Below are 27,814 nucleotides of genomic sequence, written 5' to 3' on the forward strand. Positions count from 1 at the left end.
CACTACATATACACTCGGGGCCAAATCGAACGTTGTGGATGACTCGTAAATCATCCAATGGTAGCGACTAATGGATTGACTCGATAGCGATATACCAGATCACGCGTAAATTAAATTCTCTCAGTCACTTTTTTACAGAATCGCTACAACTGTAGCCTAAAAATCCCTTTTTTCAGAGGCTAAGACATATCTCCCGGTCCAATTTCTACTTTTCAGGTCCATTATACTAACAGGAACAAAATTGTGGGCATCGAGCAGAGTAAGTCGTGAGTCCAAACCTAACAGATAATGGTGACGTGTTTGGAGTATGAATAATAACTCGTATATTGTTATCGTGAGCGCAGGTCGTCTGCATATCATTGCTATATGGTCGTAATAGTCTGATTCCCATACTGTATCCGCGTATTTCAACTAAGAAGCTGAGAAAACATCTTTATAGGCCTTGTCTGAAAGTGTAAGTCTCAGTGATTCGCCATACTTGATATTTTATGTTTCAGGGAGGCGAATATATTATGAAGCTACGACTTTTTCGGCGGTGTCTCCCGATCATGCTTGGCGTATTCGTACTTACCAAGCTAGTGACAGGTGCTGTAGCGATTATTTTCAGTTTGGTTGGGGTGATAAAATCTTTACTGAAATACAGCTGCGGATACGCTCTGTTACGGTGATTACCAGTACAAAAGCTACACATCATCTTTACCGTGGGATCAAGCAAGGGAAATGTGTGAAATAGATTTCAATGGTTATCTTGCCAAAGTGGACTCATTGGATCTTGCGAAAGAGATACAGGAGACGTTGCCTCATGGGTTTACATCTTGATTCATATTTAAGATGAAGTCAAGAATGGTTTAGTCTGAAATTTTTAATTTTCGTTTTTCAGGTCAAGTCATATTGTCGGGAGGAGGAATGTGGGTGAGCCTTATCAGTTGCAGGATGGAACAGAATTGTCTGGGCCTCTTTTTTTCGCGAAAACGGGTGATGCTATCTATTGACGATAAATCGAATTGGAATAATGTGCAAATACTTTCAGGGTCAATTTGACGTGTCTGCTATTGTTCAGCAGTTCCGACGTTAGGAATGTTCCTTACTTGGCATCTGCTGACTGCGCTATCCACCGAAAATATATTTGTCAGAAAGGTGAAAACAAATATTAGGCTACTTATCTGCATATCCCTCTTCGTCACTCTCTTCATAATTACCACCACTTGAATCGGCTGCACAGAACTGGCCAAGAGAAATGAAACGTACACGTCTCGTCATCGCCTCGTCATGACATGGCAGCGGACGTTTTGAATAAATTCATATGCGTTAAAAATGAATTCCAAATTCAGATAAATCACCACCTGCAATAGGAAGCGATGAGAAAATTATTAGCACAGCGGATGAGTCGATCACGTGCGACGGGTGTGCTCCGACGTGGATATCAGAAAGTGGAGACGAAATCCCTGTTTGTGGCGTACAGTCAGATCGCATCTGCCAATATATATCATCAACTGGGTCTCGTTTACGCTTTTCTAACGCATCGGAAGGGGATTCTGGCGTCTATTTCTGTAAGATTTTGAGTGACCCGGCCACGTTTCGAGCTGTAGAAGTAAAAGGTTAAGTAAAACTCTGTCTATAGTAACGTATCAGTAATTACGAGAATGTTTTATAGTTCTCGGAAAGTCCGAAATCAACGAGATTGTAACATCGCAATGCTCAGCTAATACAACGGTGAAATGGACCCCAGGTCGTTACGGGATTAATTACACACATACGTACGTAATACAGGGTTCCGTTGATTTATCCGCTGCTATAAATTGCTTTCTTTTGTTTTTTCGTTTATTCAAGTATCGCCTTATCGGACGGACAACGCTTCGAGGTGGTGACTGAAGATCAAAGTGAGCAAAGTATTGAACTGACAACGCTACTTTACTCGACGTCGTATACCTTGAATGTAAGGAACTAGGATGTTTTTGCGGAAGCAGTGAGAATGTTAGGAAACATTCCATAAAATGTACCATATGTCTTGGGTTATTTTCACATTGTATGCAATGCGGGGAAATAAGATACAGGAAATGCATATGCATGTAAGTGATTTTAATAATATTTGCTAGGGATGGTGTGAACGTGAGGTGCACGTTCGCGTTCTGTGTGTGAACCTCGGAAATTTAGAGGTTCGTGTTCACAACAGAACCTTGGTAGGTTCTGCACTGTGAACCTTTTTCATATATTACAATTTTCACTTCGTTATAATATATTTGGTTCAAATTCATTGCATTTGAACTGCGGGCCACTCTATGCATGGCGCTGGCAGCATTAAAAATCAACACTAAACGAGCATGCACCTTGACAATCTCAAAAGTTTTACTTGCTTTGTTACAAAAGGTTGCTCGAAATATACAGCTTTCCGTTTGTGAATATTTAGTGCCTCTCTGCTGTGAGATCGACCCGCAATCACACAACATCACGAGCGAAGTACGTTTGATATCGTTTTCTGATGTAAAAATTCGAGAAGGCGTACGGGGTCAATCTTGACTTCATATTTCTACTGCATCATTAAAACCAAATCCGTGCGATTGAGGTGTTGGCTACTGCTGCATAACTTCTTAATGGGGTAATATCGGTAGCAAGTAGGCCTATAGAAACACATTTTACACTCTGCTCAATATCAATGTAGCAATACTCGGACGCCGAATATACATTGTCCGGTCTGGCCTAGACCGTTAAGGGGTTAGCGTGTATTCCCTGGTGAGTCCTCGTCGAAATTGCTGGCAAAGCGACGGAATATATTTATTTTATAGGAGTATTATATCCTTTGATTGCCTCGGTTGATACATTTAGCGACGTTTAAAACGCTAATATGTACTTCAGCATTGTTGCATTATGTGGCCCGAGTCGTCGCTAGGTATCGTTTACATTAATATAGGCTATCACTTCATTGAAAGACAGGGTTGGAATTAGCAATATGACGTCACGTGACGTCATGAGGTTCACGTTCGCGTTCACACAGAACCTTTCAAAAAGGTTCGCGTTCACACGAACCTGAACCTTTCAGAGGTTCACACCATCCCTAATATTTGCAGTTGTCAAAATTTGAAGCCTCATTAACTTATTTATTCTTGCATGCAAATTGAATCCGCGTATGGTCTTTTTACTATTTATTCAGAAAGTTACCGTAATGGAGCTGCAATTAAATGAAATTTGCTTAGGACATTTTCGCTCCAGCTGTCGCGACTGCGCCTCATCGTTTCTTCACTCGTTGCGAAATTTATGGCGCGATATCTTCACCGTTGCACTGGCCGAGGCTCGGTTGTACGCAACCGGTACTGTGCTGTGCTACCCTAATATCTTATGATCTGACACTAGCCACAATTGGGCATTCTCAAGGACCCATTCATATTCACCATTATGATCAGGAACAGGTCTCTACAGGGAATTAACCGAATGAAGTCACTGTCACCGAGTACGTTCAATACGCCAATGGATATTGTAGAAGTACTGTACCGTATGCACTGCAATAATACTATCATTTTACATCAATAATTATTAATAATGACGTACATTCTTGTGAACTGTGCATTCGTTAATATACTAATTACCAATCAGTAATTATACATCTACATTTATTCCCCATTAGATCAGACCGCATTTGCGCAGCAGGGTATACCGGCAGCACCGTAACTGCCGCACTCCAAACCCCCCAATTGGGGGGGCCCGAGCTCGAAGGGGGCCCAAAATTATTTCATGAATTAGAATAAATCATAGAGTATTTTTTGAAAAGTTATGCAAATTTTTCAAAATTTTTTCGTGCTGCGCGCGAATTCAAGTAGCCATTTATCTTTATTATTGGGTATTGGGACATTACCGCGCCACGACTCACCAAGACATACAATCAAGTTTTGGGCCATATAACATGCGACTCCAAGAAGTGTGCCAGAACGATCGGCAGCGAGAAAACCTTAGCCGAAAGGGTCTATGCCCTAAAGCTGACCGAAGACTTCGTTATATATACAAAATATATATAGGTTTAATTGTCCATAGGCGCCTAAATGACTGGCGCCGAATGTTGCTGTCTTTGCAATCTGAACCTCACAAGACAAATACCATCCCGCTGGAAAAAATTTTATGTCAGTGAAGAAACACCAATTTGAAATCGTGTGCGTCTCTTAGTTTAGAAGCTCACGTTTGGGCGATTCTATATTTTTTGTTATAGCAGACTGGAAGTCACGAAATAACATCATGTAACGAAGTCATATTAACGGGTCCGCCCGCCGCAGATGTTTAATCATTATTTACGGGCCCTCCCGTTTTCAAGACACTTCACTCGGCTCTACCGGTGAATCTAATTACGTGAGTAGAGAGGACAATAAATTGATAGCATAATTTATATGCAATCGCCGATCTGATTGACCGATTTTATCATAAATTATCGAAAATTTTCGCGCTTCACGCTGCCTCACAATACAGTACAAGTAGTGTAGCTAAGGAACTTTGTTACGCACCCTCAGGCTATTTAGAATGTAAACACTCTCATAATATAATTAACGTTGGACTATGCCCGGTCCATGCTTCCGAGAAATAAATAACATTCATTATACGTTAGATGATACTTTCCTTAGATATTCTATTATATGTATTTAGGACTAATGCGACTACTTCGAAAACGCGTACTGAGCTATTTTAGGAATATGAATTCTCGCTTATTCTTATGTGAATTTAGAACTTTGTATTTTCGCGGATCAATAATTAATTTATGTTCATTTATTTCGAAACAAGAGCATAATATATCAGTAATAGCGTTAACGTCACAATCAGATAATAATCATCAACATGTCGAAGTGGCCTTTGTTGGATTTGAACTGAGTAATGCGTAAACTTGACATACTAAGCTGTTTTGTGACTTTCCTCGAAAACTATGATGTCTATGCAAGAATATATTCGCTAGATATCCTATTATGTGTATTTAGGACTATATATTTTCGCTTGATTATATGTGAATTTCATCGATAGTGTCCGAGTTCTATGTGACATAAGTACAATTCCAGCATCGGTATTTGCAATAAAGCCGAAAAATTAGAGTCGCACCTTTTCGCAATTTATGCAGCTATTCGCGCAGACTTTGCCGCATTTGCTGTATCTGAATTAGAATTTCAGCGTCGTTAAGTGTTATCATCTGGGTTAACGAGTTGATAAGTAAACAAGTATTTGCACTCCATCAGAATACTAAAGTAGCTTTTCGCGTATATGTACCTAATACTAAAGTGTTTATGATTTCGGATTGCTTCAACTTCATGACATTTTCAGTATTAAACAGAAATATAGACCTAGAGATACTAACTTTTATTCGTAAATAGCTACTACTACCTTAATTTAATGGATTCATCTGAGATCGTTGCTTTACTTAATCTCTCCAAAATGTGAATTATACAATGGACTCAAGTTCCAATGAACAAGTGTTCAGTATAGGTTCGAGGTCTGAATGAGTCTTTTAAAGTAAATAGAAACGAAAAAACTAATCGAAAAAATTTACGAAGTTTGGATGCGGCATATTTAGGTTTTTTAAAAATTATTCATACCCACGATTCGAAATATTGTTAACTAACATATGTTTTCGACATAAGATAACCGTGGAGTGTACAAATTTCGATGTTGCGCAAATACCACAAACTTTGATTGCTTTCAGTGCTGATAACCAGATGCAAGACAGACTTTACGGAAAAAACTTATACTTGAGCACTACGAAATGTACAAGTACTTTACCTTTACACGACGTTTTGGTAAAATGAATACTTATTTTAATAAAAAATATAAAAGAGCGAAAAAGTACATTTTATCCCGGAACGCAACATGAGAAATCGTATCTTTACGAAAAATTGACGTAGTTCCAATAATACACTATATTTTAATTTTTAAAAATTACTAATCCGCGTGAGTCGAGATTTTCTTAAGTAAATTATTTTCTTATTGTCTCCACATTTTTCCATACCAGTTTTTGAGAATATGAATTCTCGTGTAACACACTAAATGTTGATTCCCCATGAGTCGAGATGTCGCTAAGTAATTTATCAACTACGCATGATTTTATGTGAATTTTATCGATGGTGTCCGAGTTCTATGTGACATAAGTACAATTCCAGCATCGGTATTTGCAATAAAGCCGAAAAATTAGGGTCGCACCTTTTCGCAATTTATGCAGCTATTCGCAGACAACCATTCAACAATATTCAACCAGCAATAATGCTTTCGATATAGTGCATCATGTACAGCGACACGCTGATCAATTCAAATTCAACAATGTGATCCCCAGCACAATTATGAAGCCCGATCATCAGCTCGCAGTATAACCGCTACCTGTATAATGTTTGCATGTCGAGTATAAGGGTATTTAACTCAGCACTAAAATGCCAACGCCTAGCCGCAGGGGTCCGGTTCTCGTTGCTATAATTAAACGAACACCGTCGCCGCAGGTACGCGATCACCGACGTTATAATGATAAGGACAAATTAGCCGCATGAAAGCGAGTCTAATGAATATAACGACAGACAACAAGTTAGTTGAAAAGTAAAACTAATCGTGACCGATGCAAGACGGCGTGAAACAGCGCTTTCGCTCGATTCTTGTAGTGATCACATTTCATACGATTCAGTCCTTTTCATGTCACTAGAATAAGGGTGATTAAACCGACAGTGAAACGCCGCCGGCGTCTTATAACGTAATAATGTAAGCTGTGTCGGGTGCTGCTATAATGTTCGGAGCGAATATAGTAGAAAGTCCACGTCTGGACACCTGTATGCAGATGCGCATACTACCGTAGTAAAACGCATAACAGAATGCAGGCAAAATTCGATATTGCTTTGTGATGATTTTGATGTTGTTCCATAGCGATTGGGAAGATAGGACTCCTAATTTCCTAACTAACTACAAAATCCCTAGTAACATAGTCGGACGCATAACGGAATTTACGCAAAATCGGTATTGCTCTGCGATAATTTTGACCACTATGTTTTGATAATAACTTGCTTCCGAGAAATAAATAACATTCATTATACGTTAGATGATACTTTTCCTTGATATTCTATTATGTGTATTTAGGGCTTATGCGACATCACTATATTGGCGACAGGCCTGATTTGAACACACTAATTTTGCGAATTAAACTTATCGCTCAACACGGACACTCAATGAAGAGCACCCTGGAGACCCACATAAATGCTCCACAATTCTAGACATATAATATACTGAGCATATAATAAGATGACAAAACCTATACTTGAGTACTCCGAAATATACAAGTACTTTACCTTTTCACGACGTTTTTGTAAGATGAATACTAATTTTATTGAAAAATGAAATTTATGTTCTCAAGTAGGTTTTTTGTCTACACGCACCAACAACTCAAGTATTTATGACACAGGAGTGATTCATTAAGTATAGCGCAAAGCAGACCAAACCTATAATTGAGTGCTCCAAAATGTACAAGTACTTCGCTATGTACTCCCTCCACGTAAAAAGTGACAGATTTAGGAAAAAGTTGCTATAGAACTGCGTTAGTTTTAAAGTTGTTCCATCATGCAATGTGTGATGAAATTTGGTATGCTGCATAATCACAATGCCCTGGAGCTCATTTAGATACGTTTTTTTAATGTAGTTACACATTCTAGTTGTTTTGATGTAAGGAAAAAATCATTCGATAACTCGATAGTTAACACGCGTTGATGTAACTTTCCTCATTTGTATGCATAGCCTACGTGAAATTATTATGATGTCATGAATAAGTAGTTTACAAATTCATACGATTTTTCTTGTTGCGCTCCGGGATAAAATGTAATTTTTCGCTCTTTTTTTATTTTTTCAATAAAATTAGTATTCATTTTACAAAAAACGTCGTGTAAAGATAAAGTACTTGTACATTTCGTAGTGCTCAAGTATAAGTTTTCAAACCATTACCGTGACAAAATTTTCAGAATAGCAACTTTCGCGTAAAGTCTCTGTCTTGCATTTAGTTGCCGGCTCTGAAAGCAAGCAAAGTTTGTGGTATTTGCGCAACATCGAAATTTGTACACTTCACGCGGGGCCTACGATACTTACGGCCTAATACGGCACATTACACTTGCTGGATATAAGAGGCCGACACTCCCAACCAGACATCACGACTGACTCAATGATTGCTTGCGATCTCACTTCTCGATACCAGACGCCTCCCCATACACGTCTAATAAAGTATTATAACAGACAAAATTAGTTCTTTCAGATGAGACAACCCAATTAAGAGCCAAGTGACATCGTCGCAATGTATTTAATCGTTCAGGTGAACTTGAATCGTGATCCGGATCTCGTAACATAGTAAAATCGAGGTATGTAGTTTAATTACTCACTCACTACTCTATATGTTGGTGGTGGTCATACCCTGCAAACTTTTTTTGCTGCGAACGTAGTGTTTCACCTTACATCAGCTGGTTCAATGTATGTACCGGGTTGTGAAAACTGTCGCTGTTTTGACTATGTGTCACAATCAATACTAAATACGAGAATTCGTTACTCGTCGAAACGCCGCAGTCAGACATCGTTAACAGCGATTCCGTGTATGGCAATCTTGAGTTCAATTGCGGTTTTGTGATGTTAACCAAGCGGCTGTGTTTCTGCGGTGTGAAGACTGAATTCGTGTTGTTTCCCCGCAAGAGTGCGATGTCTATTTCACACCTAGAGCAATTATAAAACGCATCTTCGAAACTTTTGGTCTAGTTCATCCGCTTGCATTTCGAAACGGACCATCACGACAAGACTCTAACCCACCACATCCGAGGTTTCAGTTGATCATATCGAAGAATATCATGTCCATCCGTGTTACCACCCACAGATTTCGCCATCCTCACACGGTAGTGCTAAGACACAGACAAGATGCGGTGGTGGAAATATTGAAAATGAGAAAGCAGACCTTGGTGTCATTTGATTTGGATTTTACACCCGATGAACCCACCATTCGTACTGCGCATTGGGATGAGGATTCTATTATTGATGTCGAGGCAAAGGAGATGTACAGATTTGTTGGTGTCGTGAATATTCAACGAAAGTCGGGGTATATGCTTGTGCATGGTTCGCGTATTTGACTGTGAAGATATCGCTATACATAACGTGCTGTTCACCGTATCGATAGCACCAACGAATATCCGTGAAAGGGTTGTAATCTCGGTGAAATAATAGTGTGCGACACATTTTTCCACAATTGGAATGCATGTCGGTTCATACTAAGACCATGTTACGGTCAAATATGTGTGTTTTTCTGTCTCCAAGTCAGCTACCCCCACATTGAATGTACAGAGTCGGTGCATGTATGAGACTTCAGAACATGAATTTGTAATCCATGATGCTTGTAATGCCGGCCATGATGTTATCCGTGATGTATGTAATGTCACACACCTCGTTTACGCGAATACTTGGTATCTATGAACAATCGTGAAGTATACTGGATGTGTAATGTCTTGTTATTTTCATGGAAACACAGGGGTGTAACATGTTTGAATATTGTTCATTGGTTTGTCGATTATGAGTTGATATCCGGATCCGGTTATTTGATCACTGGAACGGAGTGGATGTACTGATGATGATGATGATGACCGCCTACCGTAATATGCTACATGACGATCTAGTCCTGTTCAAATATATTTTTGGTCTGTTTAACACGCGTGGTAAACCTTTTTCGTCAAAGGTGCCATATCGACCCTATATTTCCAATTATATTTCTTAAGGAACCATGTACCTAGATTCTCATCTTCATGTCTTAATAGAAGCTCCACCATATTCTGTACAGTTAATCGTCTTTTCACCTGGTGAGTCATTTCTCTGATACGATACGATACATAACGAAAACCATTCGCCGTAATATATTCTGAATATTTTTTTTTCTAAGCATCCTCGAGGCAATTCACAACTATTTCCAGAACCCTCAATAAATGTATGTCTAATTCTTTGCGAGGACTAAGATTTCACCTAAATAGAGATCAATCATTCTTACGGTACCGAAAAACTAAACAAATCAAAAATAAAACACATAAACATAAAACTCTACCTACATTAAATCAGCATACTCTTACCACCCATCAAGGATAATATAGCTACGCGAAGACAACTCAACCTTTCGTTAACCTTATGTAGTTAATTACAATCCTCCAATGTGCAACCTAGTTGAGAATAGCTAATTCGCGAAAAACACTAAGCATAGCGACGTTCCAAAGCGTCATGTTTATATTGGATTCTCGCTAATACCCAACAGCCGATGAAGTTAGATAGAGGTTACTAGCGCTAGTTTTTCCTAAACGAAAACTCGTAGATACTCAAGTAGAAGGTGCACCCATCAATATATACTCGAGTGCAAGTGGAAGTCGTGATTCTCAAGTAAGCAAAATGTAAGTATTCATGAGTTGGTTTAAATGAAGATTGTCAAGTATAAGTAGCATAAACATCATATTTGTAGTAGCATGTCCTCAAGATATTTTCAGTTCGGTCTAATTTCACGCTGCTTACCAATTTACAAGCCGCAGTGCGAATTAGCATTCATAGAAATTGTACATAATTTTTGCATGTCGGGTGTTAAGGTGATTCCTACGCATTCATGATTTCGTCCGAGTTTGTATTTTAGTAATAATTTACCATACCGCGTTTGTAACTTGTGTAAGTAGGCCTTCAGGAATATCATAGTTCTTGAACCGTGCTCAATGCTCAATAGACCATTTTTGCTATTTTTCATCCCCATAAGTCATTCTGAATCGCGTAAACGCATCGTACGATATAGATGAAAGTCATGCAAATCCTAGGATCCTCATTTTCAAAGTAGCCTAGATCTCGAAATAAGCTCTGACTCGGTATTTTCCTCAAAGCATGGAATTACCACGAGTATCACCTTCGATCGCTGAAGAAAAGGATGAGATTATATCCGAAGCACATTCCTTGACCAGGAATTTTATCATGCACGAACTCGATGGCTCATGCGTTAAGGTAAATACGAAAGCAGAGAGAACCTTGCGTCGAGTCGGGGATGAAATGTTCGAGCGACATCGAACTGTCCTAAACGCAGTCTCCAAACGTCTCCGCTATAGCGATGTCGAAGTCAATGAAAAATATAAAGAATATTTACCCGATGAGCGAATGTTCCTGATGATAGCTGATGAAATTTGCAAAGATACCAAAGAAAATTGGGGCAGGATTGTGACCCTTTTTGTGTTCGGTAGCATTCTTGCTCGCAAGAACGAGGATGAACATCATGGGGAGCATATAGAAGCTATCATACAGACAGTCGGAAATTACATTGCTAGCAGAAGACTGAAGTGGATAGTGCGAAATGGAGGATGGGTGGGTGATTTACATGCTTTGCTTAGGATTTATAAATTATCTTTTAGCATGAGATATATAGTGTATCCGCTCCCTCGGAGCCCATATCATCTCTCGATGATGAAACTCAGCTTTACCTTCCAATTCGGTTCCCGATACGATAACTTTCATCCGTATGATCATTAAGGCTTCTATTTTTGTTGTAGGATGGCTTTGTAGAATTCTTTGATAATACCGCTTTCGACTACAATAAAGTTTGGAAGGGACTCGTGTTTGTCGGGATCGGACTGACATCTATTGCAATGGCATTATCAAGATAACGGATGTTCGCGTGTTTTGTCTCATGTAATATTTTAAGAATAAAATTCTTCATCGTTTAATCGCATCCATTTTACTGTAGGACCTATACAGTTTCTTCTGAGAATACTCGAAGGATTGCACCCATATGGAAACCTTCTTTATACTTTTAATTTTTCTAATTTCTACAGCTACGTAAGGAAATTGTTAGGATTACCCAGAATACATTGCAGGTCAAATTTGATTCGATTACGAGCATTATAGCGACAGAGATTTACGATAGTGTAAAATGACCTACCTTACGATATCAAATTTCGTCTTCTCTCCAAGTGGAAATATCATGTTATATAATATTGTCCATACCGAACAAATATAAATTTGCCCGTGCTGTTGCTTTGCAAGAATACTTCGCTCACATAGTAACCAATTTCTGGTGGATCCCGAATCGATATAGACAGAAGTGCGGAAAGTTACATTGACATGTCTTAACTTCTGCCATAGATGTTGCGTTTCTAACTACTTAAAAGTTGCTAGAGCTCACGCTGTTTTATCGTCGTATTGACGTTCGTTTTGAAAAGTATAGCATGCTCAATGGTTAATGTTCACATTATTCAGTTAATTAGGTTTTGCGCAAAGAAAAATAAAATTCACGCAAAAGTCGCTATTGCTCCGCGATGATTTTGATGTTGTTCCATACCGATTTGGGAGGTAGTACACTTTGTATTAACTTCTGCCATAGAAGTTGCGTTTCTGGCTACTTAAAAGTTGCTAGAGCTCACGCTGTTTTATCGTCGTATTGACGTTCGTTTTGAAAAGTATAGCATGCTCAATGGTTCATGTTCACATTATTCAGTTTAATTAGGTTTTTGCGCAAAGAAAAATAAAATTCACGCAAAAGTCGCTATTGCTCCGCGATGATTTTGATGTTGTTCCATACCGATTTGGGAGGTAGTACACTTAATTTCGTAAAGTACGCATATTCGCGGCGTGTTCAATTAACTCATGTGGCTCTAAAATGTAGTAAGCAGGGTGATGGGTATTCGTTGAGTTGAATAACCATAAAAAATATTCCCGCGCCCTCCTAAACCCAACTATTCCTAACCCCTACAACCTAGGGCGCGGGAATATTTTTTATGGTTATTCAACTCAACGAATACCCATCACCCTGCTTACTACATTTTAGAGCCACATGAGTTAATTGAACACGCCGCGAATATGCGTACTTTACGAAATTAAGTGTACTACCTCCCAAATCGGTATGGAACAACATCAAAATCATCGCGGAGCAATAGCGACTTTTGCGTGAATTTTATTTTTCTTTGCGCAAAAACCTAATTAAACTGAATAATGTGAACATGAACCATTGAGCATGCTATACTTTTCAAAACGAACGTCAATACGACGATAAAACAGCGTGAGCTCTAGCAACTTTTAAGTAGCCAGAAACGCAACTTCTATGGCAGAAGTTAATACAAAGTGTACTACCTCCCAAATCGGTATGGAACAACATCAAAATCATCGCGGAGCAATAGCGACTTTTGCGTGAATTTTATTTTTCTTTGCGCAAAACCTAATTAACTGAATAATGTGAACATTAACCATTGAGCATGCTATACTTTTCAAAACGAACGTCAATACGACGATAAAACAGCGTGAGCTCTAGCAACTTTTAAGTAGTTAGAAACGCAACATCTATGGCAGAAGTTAAGACATGTCAATGTAACTTTCCGCACTTCTGTCTATATCGATTCGGGATCCACCAGAAATTGGTTACTATGTGAGCGAAGTATTCTTGCAAAGCAACAGCACGGGCAAATTTATATTTGTTCGGTATGGACAATATTATATAACATGATATTTCCACTTGGAGAGAAGACGAAATTTGATATCGTAAGGTAGGTCATTTTACACTATCGTAAATCTCTGTCGCTATAATGCTCGTAATCGAATCAAATTTGACCTGCAATGTATTCTGGGTAATCCTAACAATTTCCTTACGTAGCTGTAGAAATTAGAAAAATTAAAAGTATAAAGAAGGTTTCCATATGGGTGCAATCCTTCGAGTATTCTCAGAAGAAACTGTATAGGTCCTACAGTAAAATGGATGCGATTAAACGATGAAGAATTTTATTCTTAAAATATTACATGAGACAAAACACGCGAACATCCGTTATCTTGATAATGCCATTGCAATAGATGTCAGTCCGATCCCGACAAACACGAGTCCCTTCCAAACTTTATTGTAGTCGAAAGCGGTATTATCAAAGAATTCTACAAAGCCATCCTACAACAAAAATAGAAGCCTTAATGATCATACGGATGAAAGTTATCGTATCGGGAACCGAATTGGAAGGTAAAGCTGAGTTTCATCATCGAGAGATGATATGGGCTCCGAGGGAGCGGATACACTATATATCTCATGCTAAAAGATAATTTATAAATCCTAAGCAAAGCATGTAAATCACCCACCCATCCTCCATTTCGCACTATCCACTTCAGTCTTCTGCTAGCAATGTAATTTCCGACTGTCTGTATGATAGCTTCTATATGCTCCCCATGATGTTCATCCTCGTTCTTGCGAGCAAGAATGCTACCGAACACAAAAAGGGTCACAATCCTGCCCCAATTTTCTTTGGTATCTTTGCAAATTTCATCAGCTATCATCAGGAACATTCGCTCATCGGGTAAATATTCTTTATATTTTTCATTGACTTCGACATCGCTATAGCGGAGACGTTTGGAGACTGCGTTTAGGACAGTTCGATGTCGCTCGAACATTTCATCCCCGACTCGACGCAAGGTTCTCTCTGCTTTCGTATTTACCTTAACGCATGAGCCATCGAGTTCGTGCATGATAAAATTCCTGGTCAAGGAATGTGCTTCGGATATAATCTCATCCTTTTCTTCAGCGATCGAAGGTGATACTCGTGGTAATTCCATGCTTTGAGGAAAATACCGAGTCAGAGCTTATTTCGAGATCTAGGCTACTTTGAAAATGAGGATCCTAGGATTTGCATGACTTTCATCTATATCGTACGATGCGTTTACGCGATTCAGAATGACTTATGGGGATGAAAAATAGCAAAAATGGTCTATTGAGCATTGAGCACGGTTCAAGAACTATGATATTCCTGAAGGCCTACTTACACAAGTTACAAACGCGGTATGGTAAATTATTACTAAAATACAAACTCGGACGAAATCATGAATGCGTAGGAATCACCTTAACACCCGACATGCAAAAATTATGTACAATTTCTATGAATGCTAATTCGCACTGCGGCTTGTAAATTGGTAAGCAGCGTGAAATTAGACCGAACTGAAAATATCTTGAGGACATGCTACTACAAATATGATGTTTATGCTACTTATACTTGACAATCTTCATTTAAACCAACTCATGGATACTTACATTTTGCTTACTTGAGAATCACGACTTCCACTTGCACTCGAGTATATATTGATGGGTGCACCTTCTACTTGAGTATCTACGAGTTTTCGTTTAGGAAAAACTAGCGCTAGTAACCTCTATCTAACTTCATCGGCTGTTGGGTATTAGCGAGAATCCAATATAAACATGACGCTTTGGAACGCCGCTATGCTTAGTGTTTTTCGCGAATTAGCTATTCTCAACTAGGTTGCACATTGGAGGATTGTAATTAACTACATAAGGTTAACGAAAGGTTGAGTTGTCTTCGCGTAGCTATATTATCCTTGATGGGTGGTAAGAGTATGCTGATTTAATGTAGGTAGAGTTTTATGTTTATGTGTTTTATTTTTGATTTGTTTAGTTTTTCGGTACCGTAAGAATGATTGATCTCTATTTAGGTGAAATCTTAGTCCTCGCAAAGAATTAGACATACATTTATTGAGGGTTCTGGAAATAGTTGTGAATTGCCTCGAGGATGCTTAGAAAAAAAAATATTCAGAATATATTACGGCGAATGGTTTTCGTTATGTATCGTATCGTATCAGAGAAATGACTCACCAGGTGAAAAGACGATTAACTGTACAGAATATGGTGGAGCTTCTATTAAGACATGAAGATGAGAATCTAGGTACATGGTTCCTTAAGAAATATAATTGGAAATATAGGGTCGATATGGCACCTTTGACGAAAAAGGTTTACCACGCGTGTTAAACAGACCAAAAATATATTTGAACAGGACTAGATCGTCATGTAGCATATTACGGTAGGCGGTCATCATCATCATCATCAGTACATCCACTCCGTTCCAGTGATCAAATAACCGGATCCGGATATCAACTCTGAATCGACAAACCAATGAACAATATTCAAACATGTTACACCCCTGTGTTTCCATGAAAATAACAAGACATTACACATCCAGTATACTTCACGATTGTTCATAGATACCAAGTATTCGCGTAAACGAGGTGTGTGACATTACATACATCACGGATAACATCATGGCCGGCATTACAAGCATCATGGATTACAAATTCATGTTCTGAAGTCTCATACATGCACCGACTCTGTACATTCAATGTGGGGGTAGCTGACTTGGAGACAGAAAAACACACATATTTGACCGTAACATGGTCTTAGTATGAACCGACATGCATTCCAATTGTGGAAAAATGTGTCGCACACTATTTCACCGAGATTACAACCCTTTCACGGATATTCGTTGGTGCTATCGATACGGTGAACAGCACGTTATGTATAGCGATATCTTCACAGTCAAATACGCGAACCATGCACAAGCATATACCCCGACTTTCGTTGAATATTCACGACACCAACAAATCTGTACATCTCCTTTGCCTCGACATCAATAATAGAATCCTCATCCCAATGCGCAGTACGAATGGTGGGTTCATCGGGTGTAAAATCCAAATCAAATGACACCAAGGTCTGCTTTCTCATTTTCAATATTTCCACCACCGCATCTTGTCTGTGTCTTAGCACTACCGTGTGAGGATGGCGAAATCTGTGGGTGGTAACACGGATGGACATGATATTCTTCGATATGATCAACTGAAACCTCGGATGTGGTGGGTTAGAGTCTTGTCGTGATGGTCCGTTTCGAAATGCAAGCGGATGAACTAGACCAAAAGTTTCGAAGATGCGTTTTATAATTGCTCTAGGTGTGAAATAGACATCGCACTCTTGCGGGGAAACAACACGAATTCAGTCTTCACACCGCAGAAACACAGCCGCTTGGTTAACATCACAAAACCGCAATTGAACTCAAGATTGCCATACACGGAATCGCTGTTAACGATGTCTGACTGCGGCGTTTCGACGAGTAACGAATTCTCGTATTTAGTATTGATTGTGACACATAGTCAAAACAGCGACAGTTTTCACAACCCGGTACATACATTGAACCAGCTGATGTAAGGTGAAACACTACGTTCGCAGCAAAAAAAGTTTGCAGGGTATGACCACCACCAACATATAGAGTAGTGAGTGAGTAATTAAACTACATACCTCGATTTTACTATGTTACGAGATCCGGATCACGATTCAAGTTCACCTGAACGATTAAATACATTGCGACGATGTCACTTGGCTCTTAATTGGGTTGTCTCATCTGAAAGAACTAATTTTGTCTGTTATAATACTTTATTAGACGTGTATGGGGAGGCGTCTGGTATCGAGAAGTGAGATCGCAAGCAATCATTGAGTCAGTCGTGATGTCTGGTTGGGAGTGTCGGCCTCTTATATCCAGCAAGTGTAATGTGCCGTATTAGGCCGTAAGTATCGTAGGCCCCGCGTGAAGTGTACAAATTTCGATGTTGCGCAAATACCACAAACTTTGCTTGCTTTCAGAGCCGGCAACTAAATGCAAGACAGACTTTACGCGAAAGTTGCTATTCTGAAAATTTTGTCACGGTAATGGTTTGAAAACTTATACTTGAGCACTACGAAATGTACAAGTACTTTATCTTTACACGACGTTTTTTGTAAAATGAATACTAATTTTATTGAAAAAATAAAAAAAGAGCGAAAAATTACATTTTATCCCGGAGCGCAACAAGAAAAATCGTATGAATTTGTAAACTACTTATTCATGACATCATAATAATTTCACGTAGGCTATGCATACAAATGAGGAAAGTTACATCAACGCGTGTTAACTATCGAGTTATCGAATGATTTTTTCCTTACATCAAAACAACTAGAATGTGTAACTACATTAAAAAAACGTATCTAAATGAGCTCCAGGGCATTGTGATTATGCAGCATACCAAATTTCATCACACATTGCATGATGGAACAACTTTAAAACTAACGCAGTTCTATAGCAACTTTTTCCTAAATCTGTCACTTTTTACGTGGAGGGAGTACATAGCGAAGTACTTGTACATTTTGGAGCACTCAATTATAGGTTTGGTCTGCTTGCGCTATACTTAATGAATCACTCCTGTGTCATAAATACTTGAGTTGTTGGTGCGTGTAGACAAAAAACCTACTTGAGAACATAAATTTCATTTTTCAATAAAATTAGTATTCATCTTACAAAAACGTCGTGAAAAGGTAAAGTACTTGTATATTTCGGAGTACTCAAGTATAGGTTTTGTCATCTTATTATATGCTCAGTATATTATATGTCTAGAATTGTGGAGCATTTATGTGGGTCTCCAGGGTGCTCTTCATTGAGTGTCCGTGTTGAGCGATAAGTTTAATTCGCAAAATTAGTGTGTTCAAATCAGGCCTGTCGCCAATATAGTGATGTCGCATAAGCCCTAAATACACATAATAGAATATCAAGGAAAAGTATCATCTAACGTATAATGAATGTTATTTATTTCTCGGAAGCAAGTTATTATCAAAACATAGTGGTCAAAATTATCGCAGAGCAATACCGATTTTGCGTAAATTCCGTTATGCGTCCGACTATGTTACTAGGGATTTTGTAGTTAGTTAGGAAATTAGGAGTCCTATCTTCCCAATCGCTATGGAACAACATCAAAATCATCACAAAGCAATATAGAATTTTGCCTGCATTCTGTTATGCGTTTTACTACGGTAGTATGCGCATCTGCATACAGGTGTCCAGACGTGGACTTTCTACTATATTCGCTCCGAACATTATAGCAGCACCCGACACAGCTTACATTATTACGTTATAAGACGCCGGCGGCGTTTCACTGTCGGTTTAATCACCCTTATTCTAGTGACATGAAAAGGACTGAATCGTATGAAATGTGATCACTACAAGAATCGAGCGAAAGCGCTGTTTCACGCCGTCTTGCATCGGTCACGATTAGTTTTACTTTTCAACTAACTTGTTGTCTGTCGTTATATTCATTAGACTCGCTTTCATGCGGCTAATTTGTCCTTATCATTATAACGTCGGTGATCGCGTACCTGCGGCGACGGTGTTCGTTTAATTATAGCAACGAGAACCGGACCCCTGCGGCTAGGCGTTGGCATTTTAGTGCTGAGTTAAATACCCTTATACTCGACATGCAAACATTATACAGGTAGCGGTTATACTGCGAGCTGATGATCGGGCTTCATAATTGTGCGGGGGATCCCATTGTTGAATTTGAATTGATCAGCGTGTCGCTGTACATGATGCACTATATCGAAAGCATTATTGCTGGTTGAATATTGTTGAATGGTTGTCTGCGAATAGCTGCATAAATTGCGAAAAGGTGCGACCCTAATTTTTCGGCTTTATTGCAAATACCGATGCTGGAATTGTACTTATGTCACATAGAACTCGGACACCATCGATAAAATTCACATAAAATCATGCGTAGTTGATAAATTACTTAGCGACATCTCGACTCATGGGGAATCAACATTTAGTGTGTTACACGAGAATTCATATTCTCAAAAACTGGTATGGAAAAATGTGGAGACAATAAGAAAATAATTTACTTAAGAAAATCTCGACTCACGCGGATTAGTAATTTTTAAAAATTAAAATATAGTGTATTATTGGAACTACGTCAATTTTTCGTAAAGATACGATTTCTCATGTTGCGTTCCGGGATAAAATGTACTTTTTCGCTCTTTTATATTTTTTATTAAAATAAGTATTCATTTTACCAAAACGTCGTGTAAAGGTAAAGTACTTGTACATTTCGTAGTGCTCAAGTATAAGTTTTTTCCGTAAAGTCTGTCTTGCATCTGGTTATCAGCACTGAAAGCAATCAAAGTTTGTGGTATTTGCGCAACATCGAAATTTGTACACTCCACGGTTATCTTATGTCGAAAACATATGTTAGTTAACAATATTTCGAATCGTGGGTATGAATAATTTTTAAAAAACCTAAATATGCCGCATCCAAACTTCGTAAATTTTTTCGATTAGTTTTTTCGTTTCTATTTACTTTAAAAGACTCATTCAGACCTCGAACCTATACTGAACACTTGTTCATTGGAACTTGAGTCCATTGTATAATTCACATTTTGGAGAGATTAAGTAAAGCAACGATCTCAGATGAATCCATTAAATTAAGGTAGTAGTAGCTATTTACGAATAAAAGTTAGTATCTCTAGGTCTATATTTCTGTTTAATACTGAAAATGTCATGAAGTTGAAGCAATCCGAAATCATAAACACTTTAGTATTAGGTACATATACGCGAAAAGCTACTTTAGTATTCTGATGGAGTGCAAATACTTGTTTACTTATCAACTCGTTAACCCAGATGATAACACTTAACGACGCTGAAATTCTAATTCAGATACAGCAAATGCGGCAAAGTCTGCGCGAATAGCTGCATAAATTGCGAAAAGGTGCGACTCTAATTTTTCGGCTTTATTGCAAATACCGATGCTGGAATTGTACTTATGTCACATAGAACTCGGACACCATCGATAAAATTCACATAAAATCATGCGTAGTTGATAAATTACTTAGCGACATCTCGACTCATGGGGAATCAACATTTAGTGTGTTACACGAGAATTCATATTCTCAAAAACTGGTATGGAAAAATGTGGAGACAATAAGAAAATAATTTACTTAAGAAAATCTCGACTCACGCGGATTAGTAATTTTTAAAAATTAAAATATAGTGTATTATTGGAACTACGTCAATTTTTCGTAAAGATACGATTTCTCATGTTGCGTTCCGGGATAAAATGTACTTTTTCGCTCTTTTATATTTTTTATTAAAATAAGTATTCATTTTACCAAAACGTCGTGTAAAGGTAAAGTACTTGTACATTTCGTAGTGCTCAAGTATAAGTTTTTTCCGTAAAGTCTGTCTTGCATCTGGTTATCAGCACTGAAAGCAATCAAAGTTTGTGGTATTTGCGCAACATCGAAATTTGTACACTCCACGGTTATCTTATGTCGAAAACATATGTTAGTTAACAATATTTCGAATCGTGGGTATGAATAATTTTTAAAAAACCTAAATATGCCGCATCCAAACTTCGTAAATTTTTTCGATTAGTTTTTTCGTTTCTATTTACTTTAAAAGACTCATTCAGACCTCGAACCTATACTGAACACTTGTTCATTGGAACTTGAGTCCATTGTATAATTCACATTTTGGAGAGATTAAGTAAAGCAACGATCTCAGATGAATCCATTAAATTAAGGTAGTAGTAGCTATTTACGAATAAAAGTTAGTATCTCTAGGTCTATATTTCTGTTTAATACTGAAAATGTCATGAAGTTGAAGCAATCCGAAATCATAAACACTTTAGTATTAGGTACATATACGCGAAAAGCTACTTTAGTATTCTGATGGAGTGCAAATACTTGTTTACTTATCAACTCGTTAACCCAGATGATAACACTTAACGACGCTGAAATTCTAATTCAGATACAGCAAATGCGGCAAAGTCTGCGCGAATAGCTGCATAAATTGCGAAAAGGTGCGACTCTAATTTTTCGGCTTTATTGCAAATACCGATGCTGGAATTGTACTTATGTCACATAGAACTCGGACACTATCGATGAAATTCACATATAATCAAGCGAAAATATATAGTCCTAAATACACATAATAGGATATCTAGCGAATATATTCTTGCATAGACATCATAGTTTTCGAGGAAAGTCACAAAACAGCTTAGTATGTCAAGTTTACGCATTACTCAGTTCAAATCCAACAAAGGCCACTTCGACATGTTGATGATTATTATCTGATTGTGACGTTAACGCTATTACTGATATATTATGCTCTTGTTTCGAAATAAATGAACATAAATTAATTATTGATCCGCGAAAATACAAAGTTCTAAATTCACATAAGAATAAGCGAGAATTCATATTCCTAAAATAGCTCAGTACGCGTTTTCGAAGTAGTCGCATTAGTCCTAAATACATATAATAGAATATCTAAGGAAAGTATCATCTAACGTATAATGAATGTTATTTATTTCTCGGAAGCATGGACCGGGCATAGTCCAACGTTAATTATATTATGAGAGTGTTTACATTCTAAATAGCCTGAGGGTGCGTAACAAAGTTCCTTAGCTACACTACTACTAGTACAGATGATTTCGTGACAAACGCGAACAACGTGATGGGGGGGGGGGTCGTTTTACAGCCTATGGGAGCCCAAGACCCACGTTTTTGGGGGCCTGACGAGGTACTTATTCGTTCCTGCCAATGGGTATACGCCCGAAGATGTTTAATTGTTATTGAGTCATCCTACCTTTTCAAGCACACTTCACTCAGCTCTACCGGCAAATCTGATTACGTGAGCAGAGAAAAGATAAAAATTGATAACAATATATATGCAATTCCCGATCATACTGACCGATTCAATCATGAATTCTAGAAATTTTCCGCGCTTTGCGCGCTTAGGCGACAAAAGCTGATTCACTAAATAAACTCCCAACAATATGCTAAGTAGCGGTAAACAGGGAATCGCCGGAGGGGGGTCTGGGGGGCGAAGCCCCCCAGAAGTTCGGCCTATAACCAATGTTCCCTCTAAGCTGCGCACGTGCACAAATGCGCAGTGCTGAAACGGTCTCTGCGCACAGAAAATGTACGCTGCGCACAAAAAATCAGAAATGATGATTTTTTTATAGTTGTTGCGCACTGTTGTCCAATGGACCACGCAGGCGCGCAGATTCGTGAAAATTGAGATGGAACATTGCCAGGGCCAAATAGTGTTATCACACAAGTCTGAAACCGAGGTATAAGTGCACCCCGCAAAGGTAACTATTGCGCTCCGTGAAGAAATGAGAGTTCACAATCACCTGCGCCTCAAGGAAGATATTTTTTAGTATATGGCCTCGTACACGTGAGCGATACTGATATCATTTCAATAACGCATTATTTTCTGGGAATGGCGAAATAACATGGTTTAACAAAGGTATAAATAACAATGGGCTAGCTCGAAGTTAATCTGCGAGAAACTAACGAATGATAGTCTTCTCCGCGTGGCATGAACATTGCGTAAAATTTACTCAGGACCGTAACTTTCGCACCCCAAACCCCCCAATTGGAGAGGCCGAGCTCGAAGGGGGTCCAAAATTATTTCGAGAATTAACACAAATCATGGTGTATTTTTTGAAAATTTTCAGGAATTTTTTTTCGCGCTACGCGCGTTTTATTAGTGTAAGATATCTGATTATTGGGTAGGCCTACCATTTCCCAACAAAAATTAGGCATGATTTATAGAAATGGGCAGTTGGGCGTCGGCCATTACCGCACCATGACACATGAACTTAAAGGCTATGTAACATGCAAATCCAAGAAGTGCGCCAGAACGGTCAGCAGCGAGAAAACCTTGGGCGAAAAAGACTGCCCCGGTGCTGACCGAAAACTTCGATATATACAAATATATGTGTAATTGTCCATGTCCATGGGCGCCTAAATGGCTGGCGCCAAATGTTCCTGTCCTGGCGATCCGAGTCCCACAACAAGACAAATGCCATATCGAGGGAACATTATTTTCCAGTTAAGAAATACCAATTTGAAATCGTGTAGGCTACTACGTCTTTTACTTTAGTACGTTTCGGCGATTTCAATATCTTTTGACATAGGAGATAGGGGGTCACGAAATAACATCATGTAACGAAGTCATTATATCAACGGGTATACGCCCGAAGATGTTTTATAATTATTTAGAGGGCCTATCTATTCCAACACTACCTCACTGGATCAGACCGGTAAATCTGATTATGTGAGCAGGGAGAGGATAAAAATTGACAGCAATATATATGCAATTCCCGATCATATTGGCCGATGCAATCATGAATTATAGAAATTTTTTCGCGCTTGGCGCGTTTAGGGACGCTACTACTAAATGGGCACCCAATGTACATGATAAGTACCGGAAGAAGCCTTGAGCCGTAGGGGGTCTGGGGGGCGAAGCCCCCCAGTAGTTTGTTTTATCACCCTATTGGAGGGTGATTGCGCACTGTTGTCCGAGGGCCTGCGCAGTGAGTTTGCGTGTTTGCGCAGACTCGTGAAAAATTAGAGGGAACATTGCCTATAACCCTATGGGGGGCCCAAGACCAAAGTTTTGGGGGGGGGGGCTGACGAAGTGCTGTTACGGCCCTGTATACCGGTAGTGTGAAGTGTATAACCTAGCCTGATGATCATGCATATATTGCAAGTGGCGTTGAGAGTCCGCGATATTGTATCATGTGGATGCAAAGTGAGTGACACGTCATATGTTTTTCACATACTACATAAAGAAATTGAGCTACAATATGCAGGTAGCGTCGAGCAAGTGCGAAAGTGAAGATATCGCGCCATAAATTTCGAATCGGGATTAGAAATGACGTGCAGCCGCAGCAGCTGGAGCGGAAAGGTCGTATGCAAATTTCATTTAATTGCAGCTTTCCGAAGAAAATGGCAGCGGCCAAAATAATTTTTTCGATCTGCGCTTCAATTTGAGACCGCATCATTTTTGAGCAGAGTGCCCCTATAGATAGTCCGAATTGCTCTGGGGAAAACACATTTCACTTCCCCAACCGCGCAGGCTTCAATTTGCTACTTTGAAGGCGCTCAGGCAGTGCGTACATCAGGAAAAGGATATCCGCGCAGCAATAAGTTTTGTAGTTCTATCATTCAATTAACAGAACTCTATAATATTCTCTAGAGCAGTGGTTCCCAACCGGGGAGGAATTCCCCTCTTGGGGGGAATTTTGCAATTTTTAGGGAGGAATTCCACTTTAGAATTGCGAAGTATTTTCCAAATTGTTCATGTCCGAACTGTCATGCAGTCAACCAGTTATATCCGAACGTATGCTCCTCATGGCTGTTTTTTGTTGCTGAAAGTATGTTCAAATGCTATTTGAAATCTCTTTTTCACATACAAATTCCGCCCTTTTTTCAAACCAGTTCAGATGTGCTGCAGTTCGCAAGACAATTTTGTAGGCCAGCGACGGCTTCTCAATCAACTATATCCTAACCGAGCAAATGTTGAGCCGAATCTATCATAACAAGGCCTCTAGTGAAAGTATATTTACCTTATATTTTCAAGTTAACATTTTCAGACAGTGACAAAATATTCCAACGTCATCGATTCAAGTCAAAGAACAGCTACCCGATCGAAAAAAGACATATTAAACTTGGTACAATGTTTGCCAAAACGTAATGCGTGTCCTAAATTTCAATGAGCTCCAGTAGATAATCTGATCACCTGTATGTTATATATCAGGGCTGTAACTAAATCACGAGGCTCCGAGTCACAAGTCAATCTCACTTTCATAGTTGTGACTCGAGTCAAGCCGTGTCATTTTCAATTCACCATTGAGTCAAGTCTGAGTCCAAGTCACAGAGCAGAGGGTCGAGTCCGAGTCATGGTATTATGACTCGAGTCCGAGTCCAAGTCACACCCCAGACAACACTGTTTGGTGATATTGAATGATTTGGATTTATGATATACTAATTTTCCTCACTTTGAGCAGTTTCTTGTCGCATTGTCAAGTACCAGGATCAATAGACGAAATTCCAATAGGGTGGTCGCTGTACTGTTCTTCGAATTTTATTACAATGAAATGTCGGTCTTGGCCGTCTTATAGCCTCGAGTCATATGGCTTGGTTCGAGTCATGCTCAATGACTCGAGTTCAAGTCGACTCAATACCCAAGTCAAGTCGAGTCGTTTCTGTATTTTGAGAGTCAAGTCGAGTCGTCAGAAAATGGAGAGTCGAGTCAGACTCGAGTCTGGTCAACCCTCATATATACGAAAGTACCAATATTATTGGTCAAATACATACGCAAACTCGAAAAAAAATCGCGAGACCAGCAAATCTATGCATACTGATTTTTCACAACAGTTATATTAGCGATTGGTGCGTGGTAAGCCGAAACACAAATGGAAGTGTTGGAGTCTGTTGAGTCAAGCCTTCCAAAATTTGTTTGATTGCGAGCAAGAACATTGTTTTTGGAGGTCTACAAAGTGTTATTACAGCACTGTTAGGAACAAACACTCGGTACCGCCCGTCTTATTCTCTCAGTCAACAGGTGTTTGCGCGGTAAAAATGACCTTTTTTAATCGTCGGGCAGATTTATCCTAAGGGGGGAATTTTGGCTTAAATTTCGGCCAAGGGAGGCACGAGATGAAAAAGGTTGGGAACCACTGCTCTAGAGTAATATTCTGGTAATGACACGTAGAAGTGATATTATATCGCAAGATTGCCTGTCGTGTTATTGCACTATATATTATATCTCAACGCATATTATTTTGCAGATATCAACTTGCGAGTCAAATTGTACCTACAATTTCGCGCCTTCGACTGCTACTTTCATCACTGGCGGAACACCAAATAAAATTTTGAACTTGTCAAGTACTCTCGAAAATTTAAATCAATGCAGGATATCATGGAATCCTCCGCATGCAGCATTCAACAACACTTCATATGAGGTGGTATAACCGTATATCTCTCCGAGAGGACGAATATAGTCGGATACACGTGTACGTGTATGTATTTTACCAGATTCATATTTTGGAAGTGTCGTCGTCTTATCGAAGCGACGCAATGTATGAGAGTCGATGGTACCACAATACATCTGATATATCTTACATGTTTGAAGTCAGACCAAATATGAAATACGAAATCGACATAAACGCAGTAAAATGCGAGAGAAGTGGCCAACGAGTCCGTGTTGTTGCAAGTTGCGCTCGGCCACCAAACGGTAAGTTTCCAGACGATTTAGCTCTGCGTATTTTAAATGCACGTATTAATATTTCTGTCAATGACAATGGGCCATGGTGCTGCTTTATATTAGCCATCAAGTTGACACCTTGATGAACCGACTAGCAGGCCCCAATCTAAGCCTAAATTTGCTAGACACCATGTTCTTTGCAATATTATCGAATTGTTAGGACCCAATATAGTCATTTAATGGTAACACAGTTACGATCTTTCACTCTAATGAAGCTTCGGAATTCGTATCGACACCTCGAGTTCGACATTCGTCGCCATCAGATTTCCTAATACTCTCGCTGAGAGTTCCAGAAGAACGTTATGGATTAATCAGGTCGGTAATGAAACAAAGTAGGGGTGTAATTTCCGGAATCTGAAATCTGTACTGACACTGAATTTCGTGCGCATATCGCAGACATGGTAATGAATTACCATCCAGCCTAAAGGCCTAAGTCGATACCTTGTACTGTATTCGTTCAGTTAACATTTAGAAGATGTTTCCAGAAGACTACTTCTATTCACCGAGATCATAATTCTTAATTTATAGCTGCATCTTGATTATGGTAAGTTATCCGAAGCAGGACGAAGGAATGTTGGTAACACCGCAACTGAAATATTACGATTTGCAAAGCCTTCGAAGCTCATTAACGTCGACACAGAACAGCGCCGAATACATAGCTGTCGCCGTTCCTCCTAAAAGGTGAAATTCCTTTGGTATTTCAAATTAGGTTGAAATTGTAGGCCTATATTGTTAGATTGCCCATACATTACCCCTGACCCCTCAAGATTTGGACTTGAGAGACAGTTTTGGTTCATTACTCCTCAATGTATTCGGTCAAATGCGGAAACCAGGGACTTGGAAATGACTTGACTCGTCAACGTTTTTATATTTTTAATATGGTTCAACTCATCTAGCCTTCAAGGGGGTTGAGACCCTGAATTTCGTTAATAAAAACCTAGAAAGCTGTCAAGCAGTTCCGTCTTCGTCTACCTACGCTTTCCTTGAAAGGTCTTTAACTGTCTATATAGTGTCTACACATAACACCAATGAATAGCAAGAGAACGAAATGTATTTTGTGAGATGTGAGTCGCAGCGGCTGCGTTTACTTCGCGCTACTCGTTTATACCGGGAACAACATTACTCAATGTCCATCG

At 39.1% G+C, this 27,814-nt stretch overlaps 1 protein-coding gene across 1 annotated transcript; it reads left to right on the top strand.

Annotated features, from left to right (window-relative positions):
- The first annotated feature begins 720 nt into the window (after positions 1-720).
- LOC145439975 (uncharacterized) lies at positions 721-27,363 on the top strand. The gene is made up of 8 exons (XM_080317642.1): positions 721-806; positions 1,031-1,137; positions 1,332-1,598; positions 1,655-1,757; positions 1,831-1,936; positions 26,203-26,376; positions 26,450-26,508; positions 27,207-27,363. The coding sequence occupies exons 1-8, from the start codon at positions 721-723 to the stop codon at positions 27,361-27,363; spliced, it is 1,059 nt and encodes a 352-aa protein (XP_080173768.1).
- The last annotated feature ends 451 nt before the right edge of the window (positions 27,364-27,814 follow it).

This window comes from Botryllus schlosseri, chromosome 5, assembly GCF_051294905.1.
Source record: "Botryllus schlosseri isolate E-star chromosome 5, Bs_hap1, whole genome shotgun sequence".
Classification (NCBI taxonomy): domain Eukaryota; kingdom Metazoa; phylum Chordata; class Ascidiacea; order Stolidobranchia; family Styelidae; genus Botryllus; species Botryllus schlosseri.